This window comes from Salvia hispanica, chromosome 6 (genome assembly GCF_023119035.1).
Source record: "Salvia hispanica cultivar TCC Black 2014 chromosome 6, UniMelb_Shisp_WGS_1.0, whole genome shotgun sequence".
NCBI lineage: Eukaryota > Viridiplantae > Streptophyta > Magnoliopsida > Lamiales > Lamiaceae > Salvia > Salvia hispanica.
This window is the reverse complement of record NC_062970.1, coordinates 1,376,908-1,400,943: the sequence shown is the minus strand read 5'-3', so window position 1 is coordinate 1,400,943 and position 24,036 is coordinate 1,376,908. Positions and strand designations below refer to the sequence as shown.

Sequence of the window (24,036 nt, the reverse complement as noted above, 5' to 3'; positions counted from 1 at the left end):
CTTTCTCTAATTTGACTCAATGTTAATAAAATTAGTGAAACAAGAGTTTACTAGTTTTATTCTAATATAATAGAAGGTGAACGTAAAGATTTAGGGAAAATTGAGGTTCATTGATAAAAAAAGTAGGAAAAATCAAAGTTTACAATTTTTTATGCACAGACTAAAATAGCTAAATTGGACAGCATTTCACGGATAAAGGAAGCAATGCTTACAATTGGCAAGAGTAAATAAAGTCCAATTTCGCAAATACAATTGTTGGGCCTAGATAATTACTGTATTTTAAACGATAGTATGACGTAATCTAAGAGGTTGTTCAATTGGCAAGATTAATTCTTATTTGGTTTATAAGATTGAATCTCACGACTTAATCTTAGATGTATATTTCATGATGATGAGTCATAACCATCCTCTCCAACTAAAATAATCTCACAATTTAATTTTAATACTCCATGATGTCCTTTTATAACCAAATTGTATTAATTTTGAATTGTAATTAGTCATTTTTATTTACTGAGATAAAATAGTTTTTATATTTCTTAAGTACTTTATTTCTTATCACTTAATTCTAACATAATTTTCTTAAATATAGTGGCCAAAAATAATATTCTCTTCGTCTGCCATTAAAAGACTCAGTTAACTTTCATCATAAATGGTAGGTATGTCACATTTTCCACTTACTCATTCTAATCACATTTTATTATAAAATGTAATATAGAAAATGAATCACATATTTCACTATTTTTTTCGCTCATTTTCTTTTATACTCTGTCTGTCTCATTATAAGTGTGATGTATTTCATTTTAGATCGTCACACTATAAGTGAAACATTTTCTTTTATGATAAAAAAGTACCGTAACACTATATCTCTCTTTACTCTCTCTGACCTCTCTTCTACATTTTCTCTCTACTTTTCATTTCATTTCTAAAAACTTGATACTTATTTTTTTTATATTAATGTTAAATTTAAATGAGGCTCCTAATATAAGATGGAGGGATTGTCTCTAAAAGAAAGAAATAAAGAAGGGGGTATAATATGCTAGTACTCCATGTTTTATCATATTCACTCCTACAACCCAAAAAATGTACTATTAATGCTCTATATTTTATTATCCCATTCACTCCTACATTCCAAAAAGTAATATGATCAAATCAAAATGCTAGTTTGACGGCGTTGAGATAAAGCACGATTCATTGATGGTGACAGCTTAAGACACTATATAAAGATGACTGATTTAATTAGATCTTATTAGATGTCCTCGATTTGAGCTTATATGAGTATACATATGAAATTATTGAAAATTGTGATAGTAATAATAGACTAATAGTACTAGTCTATATAATGCGTACCAAGAAACACAAATAGAAGCAGAAAAGTAAGTACTCCTACTATTGATTATAGGAATATAGAGTAATTATTTAAGCATATACAAAATTATTTTTATAAAATTTATATGAATGCAAATAATTTATCGTTAGATGGAGTATGTTTTACTTCATACAAAAATGTGACATATCACACTTAAATTTGTGAGAGGATTTGTATCTATGTTATGAAAAGTTATGTTCATGAAAATTAATAATACTACACAGTTTCGATTTAGTAATGTCGAATGTATCATTCTATTCCAAATTAATCTTATTGAGTCTCACAATTGAAATATTCGATATATATAAGTTCAATGGAAATATGAAATTATTTGGATTGAAGTATTACAGTAAAATCCATAAAATGTTTCATGACACACATGTAATGTTAATACTATAAAGAAAAATATTATATACTACTCCTTTTAAAATATGATAGTACTATTTTGTAAGAGAAATGACAAAGAAGAAATTTTAAGTAAGACTAGTATTAATCACTAAAATTACAAAAATTTAACCTAATTTAGTGTTTTCCATAAACTTATTGTAGAAACCAACAAAAGTGTATAACAACGCTGAATCACTTATACATTATCCAACCACGTCCACAATTCTAAAAATATTTATATCAAAACTTATAAAAGCATAGCATAATACAAGTATAAATTATTACTACTTTAATAATATCTCATCTCATATTCAATTTTTGTAAATTGAATTGTGCAATGCACCATGGTTGAAATCGATAGAATCAAAACTTTATACCGAAGAGTGATGGAGGATTGGAAATTGTTTCTTCTCCTTATCCAAAATTTACAAAACTCACGATCAAAATTTTTTGGCCCCTTATTAATTTTCAAATGTTGTTATCTTTCTATTTTTCTTAATTCAAATCGAACAAACAATCAAAATAAATATGAATTTCTCAGTCCTAAGTTTTCGATTAATTTATATCATAGCCTATGATTCTTATTTCAATATATATTCAACAATAAAAAAAAACTCTTAAATATTTTCTTATAGTCGAATTGGTTTATATATGTTGAAATAATATACTACTCCTAGTATTTAGTAGGAGTATATATTTTAAAATTGTTTTGATACATTAGCCTAGCATAAAATTAGGTTTATGCAAAAAAAATAAAATTGAAACTGTTCTTTTACTTTATATTCCTTAGTTTGAATTTTTCCTTTTTTCTTTCTCAAACCAATTTTTGTAGAAAATTTTCTTTGAATTTCAGCTAGTCCTAAACCTCCATTATTTGAAAATCAATTAGTCTATATCTGCATCAGTTCAATAAGGGCTAAAATTAAGTGATTTCGGATCATTATCTAAATTGTATGCATTATACTCCAAATTGTTAGTGTACAACATTATAAAAATCTTGTAAATAACAATATGGTTTGACTTAATTATGTACTCCTATACTATATATATATCTCTTGGCTTATTCTCATTATTTTTCTAAAATTACAACATATTTACTTTCTCTTATATTATTTTTTCTACTTCTCAAATTTATTCAAGTCAATTAACTCAGTAAATATTATCTTCTTAAATTCTGTGACCAAAAAAAGTTGAACTTGATGTAGGAGTGGAACAAAGGAAATTTTAATTAATAAACTAATCATGACTTATTATCGGCCATTTTCAGTAATATTTAATCATGATGATTATGATTAGAGGCACACTCTACTACATGCATGTATCAACTTCAATTTTAATAAATAAATTATACTACTAATTAATTGTATATATATTAAAAAATTTATCATCCAGGGTTTTGGAGTTGTAGATCAGTTTCTAGCCCAATTCGTGTGGGCAACGAAGATCAGCCCATTATTAAGGCCATATATAGTTTCATTTCAGCTATCCTTCATATTGTACTCCACCAACTACAATTACAATAATATAGTAGGATCTCTGTAAATAATTTCTTTTATATTTTTATAGCTAAATGAATATAAATTTAAAAGCCACCCTATAATGTACTCGAACTCGAGATTTTTGGTATTAGTGATTGTCACTCTACGTACCGCTTGACCAATTTACACACAATAATTTGTCTCTTCTCTCTGCTTAATACTAATAGAACCAGACATCTTACAAAAGTAGTCATTTGTTGCCCCAAACTCCTAATAATAAATAATCACTACTACTACTACTCAATACTCAGCTAGTGATTAGATTTGTCTAATCAATAAAATTATAAATGAAATCGATAGCTTTAGTTCCAACATTTAAAATCATTTGCTGCCTGCCCCACGTTGATAATTGATTTCTTGCTGCTTTTTTCCAAGGTCAAGCCATTTTTATTTGTTTTATTACCTAAAACGTTACATTCGGCAAAACAATTGAACGTCGATGTGTAGAGTCAAAGTATTTCTTCTTGAATTGGTTGAATTGCAATTTCAATACCTCAATGAATTTCATACTCTAAGCAATTGGTTGAATTACAATTTCAAAAAGTCAATGAATTTTCAAACGGTCAACGTATCTTAAATATTATTGTAGGAGTATTATGTAATTAGGGAAAAATCAGAAAGGGCAAATAATTATTTTCTATTCAATCCTAATCCTAATCCTAATTCTAATGCTAATGAAAAATAATAAATAATTAAGAGATAAACCCGATTGTTCCAAATATACTCATAATATAGTACAATTACAACTCTTAATAACAATGGCGGCCATTGCAGCAGCCGCAGCGGGCGCCCTCGCTTCCCGTCGCGTAGGCAATGCCAACATAACACAACGCTCTTCTTCGTCTTCTTCGGCTCCTTTCTCTCGCACAAGCAGAACCAAAATAACGAAGCGCTCTATCGTTCCTTCTTCTTCAAGAAACGATGTGCGTGCTCGTGAGAGCCTTGAACGAACAAGGGGCTGAGGAATTAAATGCACGGGTCACGATCACGTGATGTTGGCGGGAATCTCGTGCTACTTCCTCGTAGCTTCGAGGAGCTCAAGAAGATTGGTGTGGAGAAATACGGTGCTTCCTTCGTGAGAGTCTTGAGCGAAGAAGGAGCTGAGATCGATAATATTCGGGTGGTTAGGGATGGCGATCGGGTTAATTTCGCCAGCCAGAGATAGGAGATTATATTTGTATATATTATTCTTTTTTGCATAATAGACATTTTGAGTGAATGCTAATAAAGATAACATTCCATTATAAATATATGTATTTGTATGCAAGACATTCGTATAACATATGTACTAAAAATAATGATGGATTTCGTCTATTTGTCCAATTATGAGAGAAATCAGTTTCTCTCTTTTCCTACATACATATCTCATAATTAAGGTCGACTTCTATAGTATTTCTTTCTACTTATTGACCTACTTCTCGTTAGAGGCATACTATATAAAACTTTTAACTTCAATTTTAATTGTAAGTATAGTAATTGACATGTACAAATTCAAAGAATTATCACCAGGGTTAGTTTTAGTTTTGGAGATAATTTTTTGGCCCAATTCACGTGGGCCAAAAATCTTTCACAAGGAGTAGTTATTTGGCCGAGATTGAGGGTGACTGAGTTTGGTTATTGAATGCAATTTCAAATAGCCAAAGTATTTCAAATGCTCGAAATATTTTTTAATTTTTTGAGAAAAATCAGAAAATAAATATTAAAAGTGCAAATAATATCCTTTTTCTATAGTATCCGAGTCCTAATCCTAACTCCTAATCATATACCGATAGTAAAATAGATACAATGGATGCCTATATATAGTGATAATGATTGTACAAAAAATTTACAAGTAAAACTCTAAAGAAGAATGGCGGCCATTGCAGCAGGAGTCCGCTATTCTAAAATAAAGAAGCGCTCTTCCTTTTATTCCGATTCTGATTCTGATTCTGATTATTATTTTGAGGCTCCTCGCCCTATAGTATCCGAGTCCTAATCCTAATCCTAATCATAAACCGATATTAAAATAAATTCACTTCTTCTTCTGCTCCTCCTCCTTCTTCTTCTTTACGCCAGACAGGCTGAGGAACTAGATGCACGTGTCACGATCACTTGCTTTGAGAAGGAAGATGTTGAAGGGAGGCCCGTGCTCCTCCCTCGTAGTTTAGAGGAGCTGAAGAAGATTGGTGCGAAGAAATATGGTGCTTCCTTCGTGAGAGTATTGAACGATGAAGAAGCTGAGATCGATGGCATTAGCCTCGTGAGAGATGGCGATCGGGTCGATTTTTATTAGAATAAGAATTAGTTTAGGATTTATTAGTTGTTATTTTGTGCCTATATATAAGGCTTTCCATTGTATTTTGCATTAACACTTTACAAAAATGTAGTCCATAAATGAACTTTCCCTTTTCTCATCTCTCTCTCTACCGACGTCTTCTTCTTCCTCCAATGGAGGTTTCTCCATTATCTCAATCCAATTCTACAATTCTCACAATTTTGCCAGCCATATGAGAGTTGAGGAAGATGAACATAGTTGGTTTGAAGATGTATGGAGATCCCTTCTGAGTGAACAAGTTAATTATATGTGTATATACATACTTGATCAAGGTTTTCCACGATTTTTCCTCCAACTCCAACTCCAACATTGGCTTCAACTATTTTCCGAAACGCGGTGAGCTTCAACCGTAATACTTGAGTTAACCGTTTTGTCCTGACCGTGTAAGGTTGAGGCATATGACATATTACCCCAATCTCGCCACAAAAGCTCACCCCTTCGCGCCTCCCCGACAACCTGCATTTTTGTTTTGTTGCCACGGATATATCGTCAGCTTTCTTATATATGACTATACATAGACGTATGTGATCAATTGAGATTTTTTAGTCTAATTAAGAATTGAGATGCATTATTAGCCACTCATTTTTATTTAAATGAGTGGTCCAGAATTTGCCACATGGAAAATATTTTTAGATTAATTAATTATGAAAGGGCACAATGGTAATTTCATGGTACATTTTATTCAATAAATGCATTTTTTTTACACTTTGACCGACACGGGTTTTAAGAAATGTAATGGTAAGTGAGTTGAAATAGTTGGTGGGATGTGGGTTCTACTTTTAAAGTATTAGTTTTATAATAAAATGTGAGTAGGAATGAGTTAGTGAAATATAGGTTCCACTACCAAAAATGGTACTACCTCCGTCCCCCAAAATTTGCAACACTTTGACCCGACACGGGTTTTAAGAAATGTAATGGAAAGTGAGTTGAAAAAGTTGGTGGGATGTGGGTCCTACTTTTAAAGTATTAATTTTATAATAAAATGTGAGTAGAAATGAGTTAGTGGAATATGGGGTCCACTACCAAAAATGGTAAAAGTGAAGTGTATCAAATTTTCGGGGACGGACCAAAATGGTAATATGTATCAAATTTTCGGGGACAGAGGTAGTAATAGTGAAATGGGTAAAATTATGTGGGACGGCCCAAAATGGAATACTTGAGTAAAATTATGTGGGATGGAGGGAGTACATTTTATTCAATAAATGCATTTTTTTTAATTTTAATTTTTTAAAAAAAAATTATTTTTTAAAAAAAAAATTAATTTTTTTTTGTCAACAACATATACAATTCATGTCAACTACATATACATATTCATGTCAACTATACACATATAATGTCAACTATAAGTTGTTGACATTTGATGTGCAAGCTATTGACATTTGATGTACAGTTTATTGACGATAATACCCCAGAGTTGACATAATCTACTTGCAGTTGGCATTTCAAAAATGTTGTGGATGAGTGGCTGAAAATGCATCTCAATTCTCAATTAAGCTAAAAAATTTCTACCTAACAGGACCATATATATATAAAATATTATTGCCTCTTCATCTCCATCTATCACAACCAGTAGCTCCTGAAAACAAAAACAGTTTATAGATCAGCAAATTTAACACAATAATGGAAGAGTGACTCGAAGGTTTAGGGATAAAAATTTCACCACTTCCCCAGTGACAATAATATAAAAATCACTTAGGCGTTTCATTTTGCAATATCACATCTCTATTTAGAGAGAAATACTCTACCCTCATCTTAGAAACCTGTCAAAACATTGTGGCATATAAGATTGATAGAAAGTGAAGAAGGGAAAAAATGTTAATTAGAAGTATGAAGTTTACCAATTGGAAGAGTAACTTGTCGGAGATTTTTCGAAACAATGAAACATTTTCAAGCAAAGGGTAGAACAGGTACTTCAAGATACTCGACCTCGTGGCCTTTGGGAGTGAATCGAGCATCTCTTGCTCTTGCAGCCCCTCTAAGTTAGTTCTATAGTTCAAAGACAGATGCGACATCATTTCGATTTCAAGATAAGAAGGCAATTGATTCCTTTCGGTGAAATTCGTGGCAGCTTGAACCTTGTCTCTCTGTTATTGTAGGATAAAAAAATTGAATATGAAAGTCAAAATATTTAAAAGAGTCAACTTGATATGTTACTAAATTACTTACATAGCACTTCGTCTTCATAGGGACGTCACCAAGCAACTGTGAGACGTGTCCTATCACATACGTAATTGTTTCGACGTTGAATAGCATGTAGATAGTGCAAGCTAACCTTTCCTTTGTATTCACGACATGAAAATCCCTAAATCCAACTGTCGAGAACATTGTGACTGACCAGTAGAGGGAAATAACGTATCAGAACAGATGCTTAGATGACGAAAATCGACTCCAAATGGCATTGATTGACCGATCCAAGGTTAAATGGATCATCATTATACGCCGCGAGCATATAAAAAAAGCAAGCAGCACGATTAACTAAGAAAATAGTAACCTATACAACAACAACAACAAACGATATAAATCATTTTCTAATGGATAATCTAATCATGAGTTTGTAAATTATATACTTAATGATATAAGCTAGCTGCACCTCACAAAAATGTAGTTTAGACTGATATTTTTCTAAAATCTATTTTTTAAAGAAAAAAAAGAGTATTAACAAACTATACAATACAACATTAGGTTTATAACATGAGATGAGAAAGTACGATTTTACCTAGCAAACATGTCAAAAATCCGTTTGAGACGCCACTGGCGAATCAAACTCAATAAGCCATACTCCTTTAGTGGCAATGGTGATATGAACCAAACAACTTTCGTTGGTATTGCGGAGTTGACCTCCATAGCCAAGGTTGAAGTTGCATATCTAAGTGATATCCTCCTATGATCATCAATAAGAAGATGCGTCGTTGCATCCACATAAGCTACAAACATCGTAACGATGATGTCAATTGCCAATAGAGCAATGAAAACATTGTCCGCGATGGAAATATAGCACCATGCTCCATTGCACCACTTTACGTCAGGAAGTCCCATCTCATTTTGAGGGATACAAGCCATCAAGATAACTAGAGGTCAGAATCAACCACCAAGATCTATCATACCAATTCAAGCATGTTTTAGTAAAAATACAAACTATTTTTTCCAGGCTGATGTGCATGTTATTTGTATGAAAACTAACACAAATACTATGTACAATTTTAACACATTCAAAGCTCTAATGGCAATTATATAAAAGTCGGTTGACACTTCATTTTTAACAATCATGTATTGGTTAGTGGTGAAATGACCTGGGAAATAGTTTAGCATATGAGATTCATAGAAATTGAAGGATATAAAGTTAGTTATTACTATGATATACCAGTTGTAAGAGTAACACTTTGGAAACTCCACGAAATAACTACACATTTTCAAACAGAGTGTGGAAAAGGTGCTTGGAGATATTTGTCCTCATAGCTTTTGGGAGTGAATTGAGCTTCTCTTGTTGTTGTATCCCCTCTGACTCGATTCTAAATGTTAATGACAGATGAAACATCATCTGGTCTACAAGTCGAGGAGGTAGTTGGTTTATGTGTGCGAAACTGGTGGCAGCTGCAGCATTTCCAATCACATATGCACCGACTCCGCAGTCCAAGAACATGACAATAAGGCACACCAGCCTCTCCTTTAAATTGACGGCATGTAAATCGCCAAAACCGATGATAGAGAAGATGGTGACAGACCAATATATGGAAATGATATAACGAGAAAGAAGGCTCAGTTGGCGAAAATTGCCAGGCACAGCTTTAGCGATCCAAGTATTGGATGGATCGTTGTTATATGCAACAAGTAGGTAGAAAATGCAAGCAACACGATTAATTGAAAAAAAAACGGTAACCTATATGCAATAACAAGAATAACGGATATTTAATCAATAAACAAATTATGAGTTTATGAATTACAAAATACGTACTACTATAAGCTTTAGCCACCTCGTGCAGACGTATTTAACACGGATATTTTTCTCCATTCTGTTTTTGTAAGAAAAGAAATATATTAGGTGGTAAGACAATGCAACATGTGAACCTAACGTGAGATGAGATAGTGTGTTTTACCTAGCAGACACGTCAAACACTCGTTTGACACGCCATAGACGGATCAAACATTATAAACCGTATTGCTTGAGAGGTGTCGGGAAATTGAGCGAAACTACTCCAATAGGGATTGCAACGAGCGCATCCAGAGCCAAGGAGGAAGTTGCATATCTCATTACAATCTCCATATGCGAGTCAACCACAGCATATGTGTTTTTGTCCACATATTCAACAAATAGTTTGATGACCATATCAAGGATCAGTTACGAGCAACTGACAACGTTTGCGGTGGAAATAAAACTCGATCCATATAGAACTTCCATCTCGACCGGAGGTATAATAGCCATGAAGATAACCTAGAAAAACAAAAAATATAGGGATTGACAATTTGACAATTTTAAAGGTATAGGTGAAATGCACCAAACAACTTCAATAGAGATTGTGGAGATCACATCCAAACGAAGCTAATAAGTTGCATATTTTGTTACAATCTCTAAGTAATTATCCAATTTGACAATTTTAAATACATTAAACATAGGGATAGATTAAACCATATTCTTGTAAAAGTATCGGTGAAATGTACCAAACAACTTCAATAGAGATTGTGGAGTTCACATCCACGAAGTAATAAGTTGAATATTTTGTTACAATCTCCTTATGAGTGTATCAAAATTTACGATTAATCATTAATTTCCAAAAAAGATGTTGGATTTGAAATATGGACAATAAAATATGTCTTATTACAGTTAAAGTTGGTTCTAATTGGGCCAAACCGGTGTTTTCGTTTTGACCATCCATCTCTTAATGAAATTAGCTCTTAGAATATTACTACTCTTACTTTACCATTTCCCCACTTTTACTATTTATTGTCATTTTTATAAAATGAGTGTAGAAAAATAATTGGGACTCTTAAGGTGGGATGGTGGGAGTATTATACTAGTACATATTATCAAAGAAACTATTAATAATGTTTAATAATTTATTCTAATAAATAATTAATTATTTGATTATTTGTATAAGTACATATATACTCATTATCTACTAGTTTTTTATTATAATATTTTATCAAAATAGTTAACCCTTTCACACTATTTCTAAATATTCAAAAAAGTTAATAATAGTTTGTTCAAATATTTTTGCATACTTACATCTCTCACCATTTGCGAATAGAAATTATGACTATTACTTCCAAAAATCATTTAGGCAAAATCTAAATTATGAACCCTAATTGGATATAAAGAGACCTCATTACACAATTATAAAATTAAATTACAAGAAACTGAACTAGAAACATGTAACAGTATTTAAAATTTTGAAAAAATTGGCAGACTATGTTCATGTGATATATTTACCCACCAACCAAAGAGTGAGTCATTACTTATTCGACATAAAAATGGAATTTTATTAATTGTACATTAATACAGTATTTATCAAAAGCGCCTGCTATAGTTTACAAAAGATAATTCTAATACATAATTTTCATCTTAATCTTGGTATATTTGGTTTATTAGTTTACAATCAATAAATATAAAGTTATCATGAGACAATTTTTAACCAATTTATCATCAAATTTGCCACAAAAATGGGAGAATTGAGAATTATTTGAACTTTGTGATATCTCAATCAAATTTTGAAAGGTTGGAAACAAATCAAAATTAATTTGGCCAAACTTTGTGACTTTATAGTCAATTAACCACAAATAAATTAAGTGGATTATTTATTTGTTTGTTTGTTTTGAGAATTAACCATGGGACAGGGTCAAAACTAAAGTGAACATCAAAATATGTTTGAATACTTATCAAATTTAAGTGTCAAAACGTTTATATTTAGCTCAACTCATTACTTTAGTTACTTTATAGTTATGGTTTCCTAGTTATTGAAAAGGAAAAATAGGAAATTTGAAAAATGGTAAAGTCACGTTTTCTCTCCTTCAAACTAATCTTCTCAACACTAGGAAGTTGATATCATTGATCTCGATCCCTTTCTTTATCGCTCAAATTGATCACCACAACCCTCTCAACACTCTCATAATAGGTGTCGAGCAAGTGATCGTGACAGGTGCATTCGATTCCTCATCCCGGTTCTGTGCATTCGATTCCTCAACCTGTTTATGTGCATTCAATTCCTCAACTTGTTTCTGTGGATTCGATTCCTTAGCCCTCTTACGTGCATTCAATTTCTTAACCCATTTTTCACTGGTGAAAACGACGCAATCGCCATTTCTCAACACTCGTATGTCATCGATCTCAACTCCTTCTTCGTTCATGATTATGTCGTAGATATAGTCGTATATCTTCGCACCAATCACCTTGAACCTCATCAAGCTACCAGGAAGCACTAGTAGCTTCCCCACAAAATCTCCCATAGCACGTGGTCGTGATCGTGATCCAAGCATTCGCTTCCTTTAGCCCATTTATTGCTAGCATAATCGACCCAATCACCATCTCTGAACCTCCTAATGTCATTGATCTCAAATCCTTCTTCATCAAACATTTCCACACAGTGAGCACCATATATCTTCGCACCAACCTCATGTACCACATCGAGGCAATGAGGAAGCACCAAGAGCCTTCCCACAGAATCTCCCTTCTCCAAGCAGGTGATCGTGAGCAAGATCATGGCCTGTGCCTTCGTTTCCTCAGCCCATTCCCGGCTAGCATAAACAATCCGATCCCCATTTCTCAACACCTCGACATGTCATTGATCTCATTTCCTTGTTCGTCCATGACTCTCGTATATTTAGCACCATAAACCTTCACACCAACTTGCTTTAGTTCTTCCAAGTTAAGAGGGACCACCAAGAGCTTCTCTGCAGCATCCACCTTTAAAAAAAAAAAAAGTAAAACAATTACACAATTTGAAAATTACACTAGTGAATGTATGAATGCAGAACTACAGTACTGTCATTTTAAAATCATTTTAGATCATTCTTTCAAAAATAAGATTGAGTTTTGTTCATTAAGATTGAGTTTTGCCTAAAACTAAATTCATTTATCCATTAATTAAGTGAGAAACTCATCTAATTAATTAATAATCTTCATATCAAACAGTGATAAGATTATGAACAAGAAATCAAATCTACAAAAAAGTAAGAGGCAAGACAAGACGAGACGAACTTATAGTGTTTATGAGGAAACGGATAAGCAAGAACGGAAGAGCGCTGCTTTAAATAGGCATCACGGTGGGGATTGATGACTTCCGCTTCGGCTGCGGCTGCTGTAGTCATGACCATTGTTATGTACAAATTAAATGTGGTTGTATTTTTATCATCATATATTATAGTACTATTATGCAACGGAATCGGGCAAGCCATTGTGTATAAGAAATGGTCAAGTAGTGATATGCTGCTGAATTGTAGTTGCGTTCTGACAAACAAGAGCGGAGATATAAAAAATGAATAAATTTCATTTTGAAACAATAAAATTAATTATTAGAATGAGTTATAACATGATAAGTATATTGAGTTTTTTCCATAATGATTAGTTTGCATATAGTTTCTTCTTTTTTAATTTTTTCGAGCCTATTTTTTGAAAGAGCTTGGAGTTTTTTCGTAAAAAATTCATATGGAGAGTACTATATATATCTAGTGTGAGAAATAAAAAAAGACAGAAAAGGCAAAATTGAGGTGAGAGAATATATGTTGTGTCATTTAATATAAATAAGAAGAAAGAAATAAAAATACAAAAAAAAGGATGAGAAATATCAAAAAATTCAACAATATTATTATATCAAAATTTGGAGACATCCTGTATATTAAGAAAATTTGGAGACTACAAATGTACCCAAGTTAAAGTATAAGAATTTAATTTGCAGGTGTATCTGTATCTTTATCTATCTAGCTATCTCTAAAATTAAGTTTAAACGCCCAACAAGTATGGTCGCCTTTTTGTGAAAAATATTTGCATAAAGAAAATGCTAATTTGATGTATTAGACGTATATTTGGGGTTTATTTCGAAATTGTAATAGAAATTGCTAAAAATAGAACGGAAATTGGGTCTTACGGCTCAAATTGTTTTTGGATCTTATATGTTATGAAATGGATTGTACTAGAGTGGATAAAATATTTCATATTTTATTACTTTGAGTAAAATTAACAAAAATTAACGGTTGTCACATGCTAATATATACATACATCATATGATTTTATAAATTATTTTGGTCAAGAGGAAACTTTTAAGATTACTTTTTAACCATAAAATTACATTCTAATAATGATTCAAAATAACACAAATATAAATATGATATCAACAAATATAGTTGAAAGAGACATGTAATTTTTTATTCTCTTAAAACAGTTATGAAAGGATGATTGTGATTTAAATTATTAATATATATGATATAATTATGTTTTGAATTTTGAAATATGTGATGCTGATTTACTACGATGATGAGCGAGAAGCGGACCAAAAGTATTTGCAATGTTAGAATGACTAGAATTTCGCATAATGTTTATAAAATCGAGCTAAAAAAGTCATTCTAGCATACTGTAAATATAGACTAAACCTAATAATTGAACAAATTATGTGTATTTAATTACACGCGTCGATGAAATAATACTTACAAAAATTAACGCGCGGTGTGTTGAAGTTACTTTACGGTATCATAGGTACAAGGTAAAACCCTAGTAATTAAGGAATAACTTGCATACTTCCATGCAATCATTTTAAAATTTGCAATTATTTTTAGATTATTTTTTGTTAGAACATGACTTTTAGATCACTTCACTTTATTTGAATGATCCATCTAGTTTTGGTTAGACCATCGCACCAGATCCACTTCTACTTGATTTTATTTTATTTTTTATTTTGTTTGTTTTTATTTTGTTCATTGTTGGAGCTTGAAGGATATAATAAGTATATTCTAATAATGGCATACCATAAATATAAGGTTAAATCATAATAATTGAATAATTTATGTGTATTTAATTCGCACCGCTTCTGTGAAACAATGACTTGAAATTTGCACGGTGATCACTTGAAATTCGTAAGGTGACTTGAAATTGCATGTGCCATATGTATAGAGAAAAAAACACATTGATTTCAAAGTATGCTATCAGCTAGTCAAGCTTCAATAATTCTAGTGTGTATCTATCTTTCTCTAATCTTTCCCGATTTCAAAGTATTGATAGACATTCAGAAGGGTTAAAGCAAGCACTTACCATGTTTTTCCTATTGCCATTCGTTGCTATCTATCTTCATTCTGTTTTTGCAAAAGATAAATTAGGAACAATAGAAATTAAAAAACATTGATTTCGAAAGAGAAAGTAAGATCAGCTTACTCTTCAAGCAAGGTGGAAATCATGTAACGCCACACGATACTAGGCTGAAAAAGGCGCAAATCAGCTTGCAAAATGAGCCAAATATAAAGTATTGTTGTGCATTTGGGGCACCAAATTTGTTGCGTCTAACACTGAATTACCTCTAATTTCATACTGTTTTTCTTCCATTGTCCAAAAGATTAGTGTTCACATTGGGGATTAACATAAAAGGAGAGTTCTCAATTGTGAACTAACACAACTAACTAATGTGATTCATATCATAATCAAACGTGCATGTCTATTCTATTGCATAATCTTGTATTAGTATGTGTGAACGCTTATGTAATTTGTGAAATATGTAGTAGATTTTGGGATTTAGGTGCACATGGTGGGGGACAAAAGGTTTAACATTCCTAAAATAAGTCACGATATACATTTACTAACCAAAATCTTTTTCATTTCACTGCCTAAGAAAATAGAAATTAGTATGATATGATACAATTCATTTCATCATAAGAAGTTGGTTATTCACCATAGCTACAAATATAAAATTTACTACTATTTCTTTTGTACTAGAAATCCTAAAAGTCCAATTAATTCATTTTCTTTAATAGACGGTTAGAACTTTGTGTGGGTTCAAATCATACTAGAGATAAGAAATTGTTGAAGAAATAACAAGATCTTTGTTCTTGTAGTTGGATCCCCATGCAGTGAAAATGTTGATTAAAATCATTTATCAAGTGATAAATAAAAGGACACTAAAATGTTTTTTCAGAAGAATACATACAAATTATGTAGTAATGTTTACCCTCTAACTCCAAACCTATTAGTTATATATTTCTTTTCACTATCTATGCCCAAATCAGCTTAATGGTCAAGTCAAGACTGACAATGTAACAATTGTTACTTCTGATTTCAACAATTTGACTTTTTTTCTCTGACCTTTTTCTTCAAATCCCAAATATACATTTTTCTTAAAACTTTGGAATTTCAGATCTTCTACTACAAAGTCAGAATGAGAAAACAAAGCTGTATAGTGTTATAGAATTAAAAATTCCTAAAAATAAGTTACAATGAAGATCAAAATCACCTAAAAAGAACAGAGAAAATACACTCAGAGAGAATAACACAGTGTTGTCAATACAAGAAGCTGTTTGCTAAGACAGTGTGTGTAGTTTATGTCTATGCATTGACTGGTTTGCCGTTTAGTTTCGGGAAGGGGTCCTGTTTGCTAAGAACCACGACTTTGCTTTTGTGCGCGAAGTACCCTTTCATCAGGTTCTTGTATATCAGAATCGCCATTATGCACTCCACCTGCAAAACACGCGAAATATTGAGAAAAATGGCATTTCTAACTCTAGGAAAAGAGCAGGAGATGATGAGATGAATAACTTAGTCATTGAAGTTTTACTAGGAATCAGTATAAACCAACACAAATACACTTTTTTGTGAATCAATTCCATCAATATAAAGGAAGAATTACCTCATCGACATCCATGTCAATGTCAAGCCACCTAAGTGCTTTAACGATGACATCTAACTTGATTTGGTGAGCACGATTTAAATCTCTCTCCTTTTGTATGATATAGCTGCAATCGATACGAAAAAGACAATTAATAATAGCTCCGGGCTCAATTGCCATAAACAGAGACATGTGAAAACCGCCACTTACATCTTTTTAACCAGTCGTTGGTAAACTTGGAGTTCTAGCTTCTCGAGAACAAGGTATACGCCTGACCTTAAGAACCTGATCATGATTTACTTGAATGAAGAAGTTTCGCAATGCATTACCAAACAATACTGTATAAAAGAAAAAAAAGTTTCTAACCTGTCTTCGTGTTCTTCAAGGGCATGTCTTAGGAGTCGAAGATCGCCTCTTTTTAGAGCAAGCACAACATCTTTATACTGCAACAAACAGATAGTGTGAGTTTGAGAACTTTTTACAGCAGAGTTCAAAGAAGCACATAATGCAGACTGACAAGTAACTCAATATATAAGGCAACGTGTATGGATCCATACCTCATTTAAGTTAAACTTCTCAAGGAGTGACGCCTTAGGTAAGATACCTATGGAAAGCTTCACAGGAACAAGGTATTTTAAGATCATCCTAATTGCAAGAAGAAATGGCTAGTTAGAACTGCAGTAAACAAAATACATTACGATGCAAACAGAAAGAAGAGACTCTACAATTGACTGTAAACTTAACACGATGATGAAATTAAACCAATAACCTAAGCCTTTCCACTATGTATTACTAATGTATTAAGGTTATCATGTATTAAAAGTTAAAAGAGAAACTTGTCATAAATATATCACATTGGCCTCGGTTCCCACTTTACTGATTTCTTTTGATTCAGGTTTATGATTAGCAATGGAATGAGTAAAAGTGGACGTATACCCTCACCTTATGTTAGCCTCTTTCTTTGTGCTGCAATGCGTCAACGCATATGACAATTTGTGGTCAGCAGCTAGAAAGTTTTCATTGTACACCTCCAAACGACCAGTGTAATACATGTATGTGACCTTATCCCTCACAGGAAATTCCTCAAAGTCAAATATCCTAGCAGTCTCAATACTCCTTATCACGCTGCGACAGAGATGGACAGTCCCCAGCTTGAAATATATTTTGAAAAGCTGGCATGTCACATACAAAGCCCCGACACGTTTTGGTCCTTTTCCAGCAAGAACCCCGAACACCTTCATAAGGAAAGAACCAGCACCTTTCAGTTTTTCAGGTGTTTTCCCTTTTGAAGCCAACTCCATATCAGCCTGTAAACGAAACAGCAATGCATACATCGGTTTACCTCTTTGTACTCTTGATAATATACACAAATATAACTGTACAAAAAGAGCGGAATTCGTGAATTTCTCACCCTCTCAGCAAGAATCCGAATTTCATATGCAATCACATATAATGCCTCCAATGCCCACGCTGTTTCCCAATTCCGAAATTCCTGAACAATAGCACTACAATTCTCCATCATTAGGAATAACTACAGGGCATAAAAATCTTAAACATGGAGCAACTTCATCTGAAAGTAACTTACTTGGATGCTTTTTCATAGGCCATATACGATTCGACCAAATTCTTCAACCGATAACTCTGCAAGGCCCGGAATACATGAAGTAGAATGTCCCCATACTGAGAAAATCTCTCAGATTGCCTAATAACCCTGTTAGCATCCTGAAAATATATTCAACCAAATCAAAGACCGATCGATAAAAGTGAAGAATCTATATTTTCATCAATGGATGACTGGAAAAATAACATTGAATCATGGAACTAGAACCCTAAAACATTGAATCATGGAGGGGTTCAAACAATTGAGTAGCAAAGACATTAAATTCAACCTAATTTGCATATGAACAGGGACAAATTTACACTTCCAATTTCTAATCCTTTTCAACAACAATTTGCAAATTGGTACTAAAACCACTGAAACTACTCTACAAATAAGCGAATCACCAACTTGGGTGAGTTGAAAATACGATCTTTTAAGTTGGGAAATACAAAATTGAACAAGTAAGAGGGCGACCTGGAAAGTATTGAGGGCGTCGGCGAGGGAGAGGAGGGCGGGGGAGTCGGAGGAGACGGAAAGAAGGCGGCTGAGCGATTTGCCGTCTTGAGACGAGATCGCGTCGGAGAAACGGGTAAGGTATTCAGTTATCCGGCGGTGAGCTTCTCCCATGCTTACAAATCTGTAACCCAATCATCTTTCTAAACTGATCGGATAGCCCTTTTGCTGAAATTCCGCTCCGATTTGATCGTCTTTACTTCTTGTTTGCACTCCACAATTAGTTTTAGAAATCGCTTTCGATTGGTGGCTTCTCACCACGCACCCCAACTGTTTGTTTTAATGCCTGTTTGATTTTTTCGATCACTATTTCGGCTGTTGGGAATTGACATGGATTCAATCTGATTCAGGGTAGGTAGAATCGGGAAATGGCGAGCTACCTGTGGAGGAAATACGCTGATTATGTGTACACAAAGTGGGAGAGAACGCTTCTGTGGGATATGATCGAGCCTTACAAGCGTCCCAAGTCGTTCACCCCTCTCATCACCATCTATGTCTGTGCTTTTTACACTGGGGTTATTGGGGCTGCCATCAAAGAGCAGCTCTACAAGGTAGTATCTTTGAATTTTTACTGCAAGACTTGTTTTTTATGCATAAGCTCGATTAGTGAGTTAAAACTCTTGTTAAATTACTTAGTTCTGAATGGTTAAGATAGCATTGATGAGTGTTTGGTATTTGTGTTTAAATTGTGATTGGACAGAATTAACTTTACCAAAAATCACTACTTGCTTGAAAAACTCGATATGTGGAAAAAAGGTTGAGGGTATATATTTAAGTTAATGTTGTTAACTTGGTAGGAATTTCTAGTGGCTTTTTTGTCTTGTAAATCTATTCTTGCCTAGCCTATATCCTGAATCTTGTTGGACAGCATTGCACACATTCAGCTTGAAGTTCTATTGTCTGCAAATTGTATAAGTTTTTTCTGATTGCTTTACATCAAGTCTTGCATAATGTGCTAGTCGAAACGCTGCTATAAACTCATGCTGCGCTTTTGATTACAAGATGTTCATATAAATAGTACGTTGATGGTATGTTTGTCTTAGAAGTTAGAACCAACAATTAGCCTATTTTGGCACACTGGTTAAATTACTATAGAAAAACAGGGCCTATATTTACAGTTTACCAAAGAAAATTATGGAATAGTGAGCTCGGGTGCTTGAGAAGACAGATATGATCTTTGTTCATTTAGCTGGTGCCCTTGCAATTTTCCTTTCGCCTATTTACGTCTTCGCAGAAAAAGTTTGCACCTTTTTCAGAAGTGTTTCATTGTAATCTATGGCTGCATTGTTCAGGAGAGATTCTGGGATGAGCACCCTGGGCATGACGTTCCATTGATGAAGCCGGTGTTCTATCGAGGGCCTTGGAGAGTTATGAGAGGTGATGTTCCTGCATTCATCAAGAAATAGTCAGCAACGGGCTAGTCGTTGCTACTCAGTTTCTTCACTCTACATGCCTAACAAGGAACTGCAGCATCATGTTTGCTCTTGTGATTCTTAGTCATGGATAACTGCAAACAGATTATGGTCATTTACTAGATAATACGAATAATCTTGTATGACGATGAACTGATGATCCCCAACTTTGTTTGGTCTCTGTTACTCATTTTAATATACGATGCCATGTGGTTGAGCTTATATTTTTGCCACTAATGTTATTCGTGTTTTTATGCTTTGGGGCTCATTTGATAAGGGCTAGATCGACACCCTTGTTCCGATTATCCTCTGATTGTGGAACTTGCTAAAGCAAATTTTTGTAGTTTATTGGGGCATCTCATTAGTTAGCGGAGTCGGGCTGATTTACCGTATTTAATATTATTACCGATTTGCTCGTACATGTAGAAATATTTCTCATTATCTCAGCGGATCTTGCAGAAAGTTCCTATTTTGAGGCCTTGTCTTTGTTTGTTTCTTTTTCTTTTTCTTTTGCGTGTAGGATTACTTGTAATTGCTACATTCTCTTGCTTTCTTTTTAACTGTAACATTCTCTTCTGAGGCACCATCACCAGATCATATATATAGATACCAATGAATATATTCTCAAGAAATCTAACTGGATAGGGCCAAATACCATTACCTCCACTTACAAGATCAAATTGGCCTCCAATTTTGGTGAATGATGTTGTTCTACTCTTATATTCCACTTCACTTTCTGAGCAATAAGTTCCTGAGTCCTAACCACTAGACAGAGCTCTTCGCTACAGCTAAACGCACCGGGCTAAATTCGAATGCACATAATATGACGTTTTGGTTCAACACCGATTCAAATTTAAGAATAGAGGAGCAACAACGTACAGTAAAACAAAACGTGGAAACCCAAAATCGTTGAATTCTACGACCCCATTCATGCTCCACCTGCTGTGTGATAACAAGTCGATGATGCTTATCATGTGTACGTTTATGAGAAAGAGATGTGTTACAACCACCAATCATCCAATTGAATGAAGCTAACAAGGCTATTCACATTAATGCTAGTACTTTACTATTGATATAGATGAAAAGGTGGGGAACTTTGCTATTCCATCTAAGCACAAAAAAGGGACTTTGGAAAAGCACCTAAGATTGGAATTCCTACTCAGAAAAGCTCCCTTTGACATGTCTCTCTCCAATTCAAGACGAAAAGAAATGCATTAAAGTAGAATGGGAACCTATCAAGAAAGCACATAACAGATATCCACTGTAAACGACTAAATATGGGGGAAATTCGTTAAAGTCGCAACGCAACTAGCTAGCGCCATGCCTTCCACGTTAAGATTTGAAAAGTAAGAACAGCACCATCTACATCACTCGACACAAACTCAAGCCCGTTTATACGATGCAAACACCAACCTAATGCATAGTTAGTATTAAAGCAATCGAGAGCACCAACACAACAGAACAAAGAAACACATAAAGTAGGAACCTATCGACTGTAAGCATGGGGGAAAGTTGTTAAAGTCGCAGCGCAACTAGCACCATGCCTTCTACGTTAAGATTCGCAAAAGTGCAAACAGCATCATCTACGTTACACAAACTCAGGCCCGTTTTATACACTAGAACCATGCCTTCTACCTTAAGATCAGTAAAAGTGCGAACAACACCACCTACATCGCTCGACACAAACTCAAGCCCGTTTATACACTGCAAAAGCCATCCTAATGCGTAGAATCACCAAGTAAACTAGCTCTTCCTAAGCATAAACTAGATTGCAGCATGACTAAGAATCTCCATTTCAAGAACAAAGAATCAACATTTGCAAGATATTCGAAATGCAATTATTCATTGATAAATATATAAATTTGCAGGGGCAATCTACAGTTGCAAGATATCATATTTCTGATCATCATCGAATTTGATAATGAGCTAGGCAGGAACCTTTTTACACACATTGCCAGCCAATTGGCAGTGGTAAACCCGAAGCTCGCATTTGGGCGAAATCGCCTTGAGCAGCAGCCTCGCCGTGTCATCCTGCCTGATTTTGGCCGTTTTAGTCTCGACCAGCGCGGCCGCCACGATCCTCTCGTAATCGCCTCCGCCTCGGGCGATATACGCCACCAGCGCCGCCTGAACCGGCCCGAGGCTAGGGTTATAGGCAGCAGACTCGGCGTAGGAGCCTTTGTACACTTTTCCTTCGCAATCCATCAATGCAACCCCCGAGGGGCAGCCGCTGTAGGGAGCGTGAGCGTCGTTTGCAGCTTCCAGAGCTGCTTTTTTGAGAAGAGATTCGTCGATTTCGTGATTTCCATTGGTTAATTTGGGGGAATTGTGGTTTCCGTTGCAGAGGATTGGGGGATTTTCGTCGTGATCGGGCAGATCTAAGCGATTGTGGTGCTTCTCGAGGAGGAGAGGGGTTTCGTCGTCGAGCAGATCGCGAGGGCCGAACGGATTGGGGAGGAATCGGAGGAGGGGGACGAAATCGGGGGTTTTGACGTCGGGCATTCCGATCCGGTCGTGGTTCTGGACGCAATTGAGGTGGTCGGTGACGAGGATTTGGAGGTCGGCGGAGCGGCGGAGCTCCTGGAAGAACTGGCGGCAGTGGCCGCAGGGGGCGGCGGAGACGGCGAGGGCGAGGAGGGAGGGGCAGCGGTGGGACTGGAGGTTGGTGAGGAGGAACTGCTCGGCGTGGATGGAGTGGTGGAGCGGGACGCCGGGGAATTCGACGTTGACGCCGACGAAGACGCGGCCGTCGGAGCCGAGGCCGACGGCGCCGACGTGGAAGCTGGAGATCGGGGGGCGGGCGAGCGACTGGGCGGAGTGGACGAGGTGGGGGAGGAGGTGGAGGACGGAGGGGAGGTTGAGGGATTTGGCGATGGATTCGGCCACGGAGGCTTCCATCACGAATTGCGTCACAGTGTGATTCATTTTTGTGTGTGTGATTGGGAGAGAGGGAAATTGGAGAGGAGGAGGTGGCGACGGCGGTGATTATTGGCGGAGGAGTGGCCGTGGGAAGGAGGTGGTGGTGGTGGAAGCGTATTTATAGGATCTGATTTGCTGCTTCTTTCGCACTTCCATTTTTTGGTAGTTGTTGGTGCGTCATCTGTTAAAGAATCGTGTTTTTCGGAATAGCGCTTTCAAGAGGAGTCGAATCTTAATTGACCAATGACGATTTCGATTTTGAAATGATGAGTTTTAGCGGTTTTCAATAGCATTTTTAAGAGAAAATATAATTTTTATATTCAACCAATGAGATACGTTTTTAAAATAAAATTGAACATATCGTTTATAGGGGACAAACTAAAAAGGAAAGTGTGACATCTTTTGTACGGCCTAAATTCGATTTTTTGGATCAAATTGAATCGGTTTGTAGGAAAAACCGAACCGAAAATTGCACACCCCTAGTCGATGCCAAATTAGGACCAATATTAGTCGTTCCAATTAAATTACGTGGCTCTAATTGACTTCAATTGTCTCATAACTCATTTATATTTAAAAGATAGATCGTTTTGCGGTTTATGGTGGTTAGGTTTTCACTTTTTTCCACCGATATTGGATCAAAATTGTTGCTAGTATATCGGTTCTGATTCAACCTATGAGATACAGTTTAAACGTAATCATTGGTCTAATTTCGGGTCAACGTGGTTCTAATTTAGCTACGTTTGAAGCGTCTTAATTAAATAAAAATATTGACTTTTTTTACGTGAAAAGCTAAATGGATATTTTGAGAACTAAAAGTTTGGAGAGGATGTTTTATGTGGACATGATATCTGTAAAGATTGTAAAGTTTACTTACTAAATATTTAGAAAAAATTGCTATTAATTTCGATGAATGTATATTTATAGTAAGAGTTTTACAGATGGCTTTGAGGTTGTATCCACACGTAATATTCTATTTTCGATTGAAAACATTATCTAGCTACCATTGTTTTTAACCTTTGGCCTATATTAGCCAAAATAATTGTAATTTATTTCATTTTCCCAATAATGTGGGATACTAATACCAATACCAGTACATTGTCACTTCACTCTAATTCGCTTTTAAGTGCATTTTTTGATTGTCTTCGTGTGACCACTTTATTTTCCTATCTCATGTTTTTCACACGTTAAAATCAC

General features: G+C 34.7%; 4 protein-coding genes across 4 annotated transcripts; 1 reads left to right on the top strand and 3 right to left on the bottom strand.

The window, feature by feature from the left end:
* Positions 1-7,165: 7,165 nt before the first annotated feature.
* LOC125193420 (potassium channel AKT6-like) lies at positions 7,166-8,665 on the bottom strand. The gene is made up of 5 exons (XM_048091209.1): positions 8,322-8,665; positions 7,772-7,907; positions 7,444-7,689; positions 7,298-7,365; positions 7,166-7,181 (listed from the first exon to the last, which is right to left on the bottom strand). Exons 1-5 carry the CDS (start codon positions 8,663-8,665, stop codon positions 7,166-7,168), a joined length of 810 nt encoding a protein of 269 aa, XP_047947166.1.
* A 7,290-nt stretch (positions 8,666-15,955) lies between these two features.
* Positions 15,956-18,843, bottom strand: LOC125193407 (enhanced ethylene response protein 5). The gene is made up of 10 exons (XM_048091190.1): positions 18,773-18,843; positions 18,473-18,635; positions 17,984-18,120; positions 17,810-17,903; positions 17,341-17,705; positions 16,956-17,043; positions 16,765-16,841; positions 16,609-16,683; positions 16,420-16,525; positions 15,956-16,250 (listed from the first exon to the last, which is right to left on the bottom strand). The coding sequence occupies exons 1-10, from the start codon at positions 18,841-18,843 to the stop codon at positions 16,119-16,121; spliced, it is 1,308 nt and encodes a 435-aa protein (XP_047947147.1). The 3' UTR covers positions 15,956-16,118.
* Positions 18,629-20,145, top strand: LOC125194024 (uncharacterized protein At4g29660). Its single transcript, XM_048092018.1, has 3 exons — positions 18,629-18,783; positions 18,862-19,062; positions 19,804-20,145. Exons 2-3 carry the CDS (start codon positions 18,880-18,882, stop codon positions 19,915-19,917), a joined length of 297 nt encoding a protein of 98 aa, XP_047947975.1. The 5' UTR covers positions 18,629-18,783; positions 18,862-18,879; the 3' UTR covers positions 19,918-20,145.
* A 1,602-nt stretch (positions 20,146-21,747) lies between these two features.
* LOC125194023 (cytidine deaminase 1-like) lies at positions 21,748-22,969 on the bottom strand. The gene has a single exon (XM_048092017.1). The coding sequence runs from the start codon at positions 22,846-22,848 to the stop codon at positions 21,850-21,852; it is 999 nt and encodes a 332-aa protein (XP_047947974.1). The 5' UTR covers positions 22,849-22,969; the 3' UTR covers positions 21,748-21,849.
* Between the last annotated feature and the right edge of the window lie 1,067 nt (positions 22,970-24,036).

Bases quoted from the DNA above. Each gene is read 5' to 3' on its own strand.
- LOC125193420 (XM_048091209.1), bottom strand. From the start codon at position 8,665: ATGGCTTGTATCCCTCAAAATGAGATGGGACTTCCTGACGTAAAGTGG. The intron at 7,690-7,771 runs GTAAGTAATTTA...CTACAATAACAG, and splicing joins CTATGAAGACGAAGTGCTAT to AGAGACAAGGTTCAAGCTGC. The intron at 7,366-7,443 runs GTAAACTTCATA...ATGTTTTGACAG, and splicing joins ACAAGTTACTCTTCCAATTG to GTTTCTAAGATGAGGGTAGA.
- LOC125194024 (XM_048092018.1), top strand. From the start codon at position 18,880: ATGGCGAGCTACCTGTGGAGGAAATACGCTGATTATGTGTACACAAAG. The intron at 19,063-19,803 runs GTAGTATCTTTG...TGCATTGTTCAG, and splicing joins TCAAAGAGCAGCTCTACAAG to GAGAGATTCTGGGATGAGCA.
- LOC125194023 (XM_048092017.1), bottom strand. From the start codon at position 22,848: ATGAATCACACTGTGACGCAATTCGTGATGGAAGCCTCCGTGGCCGAA.
- LOC125193407 (XM_048091190.1), bottom strand. From the start codon at position 18,843: ATGTCAATTCCCAACAGCCGAAATAGTGATCGAAAAAATCAAACAGGC. The intron at 18,636-18,772 runs GTGGTGAGAAGC...ATTGGGTTACAG, and splicing joins AAAACAAACAGTTGGGGTGC to ATTTGTAAGCATGGGAGAAG. The intron at 16,684-16,764 runs GTTAGAAACTTT...AATCATGATCAG, and splicing joins CTTGAAGAACACGAAGACAG to GTTCTTAAGGTCAGGCGTAT.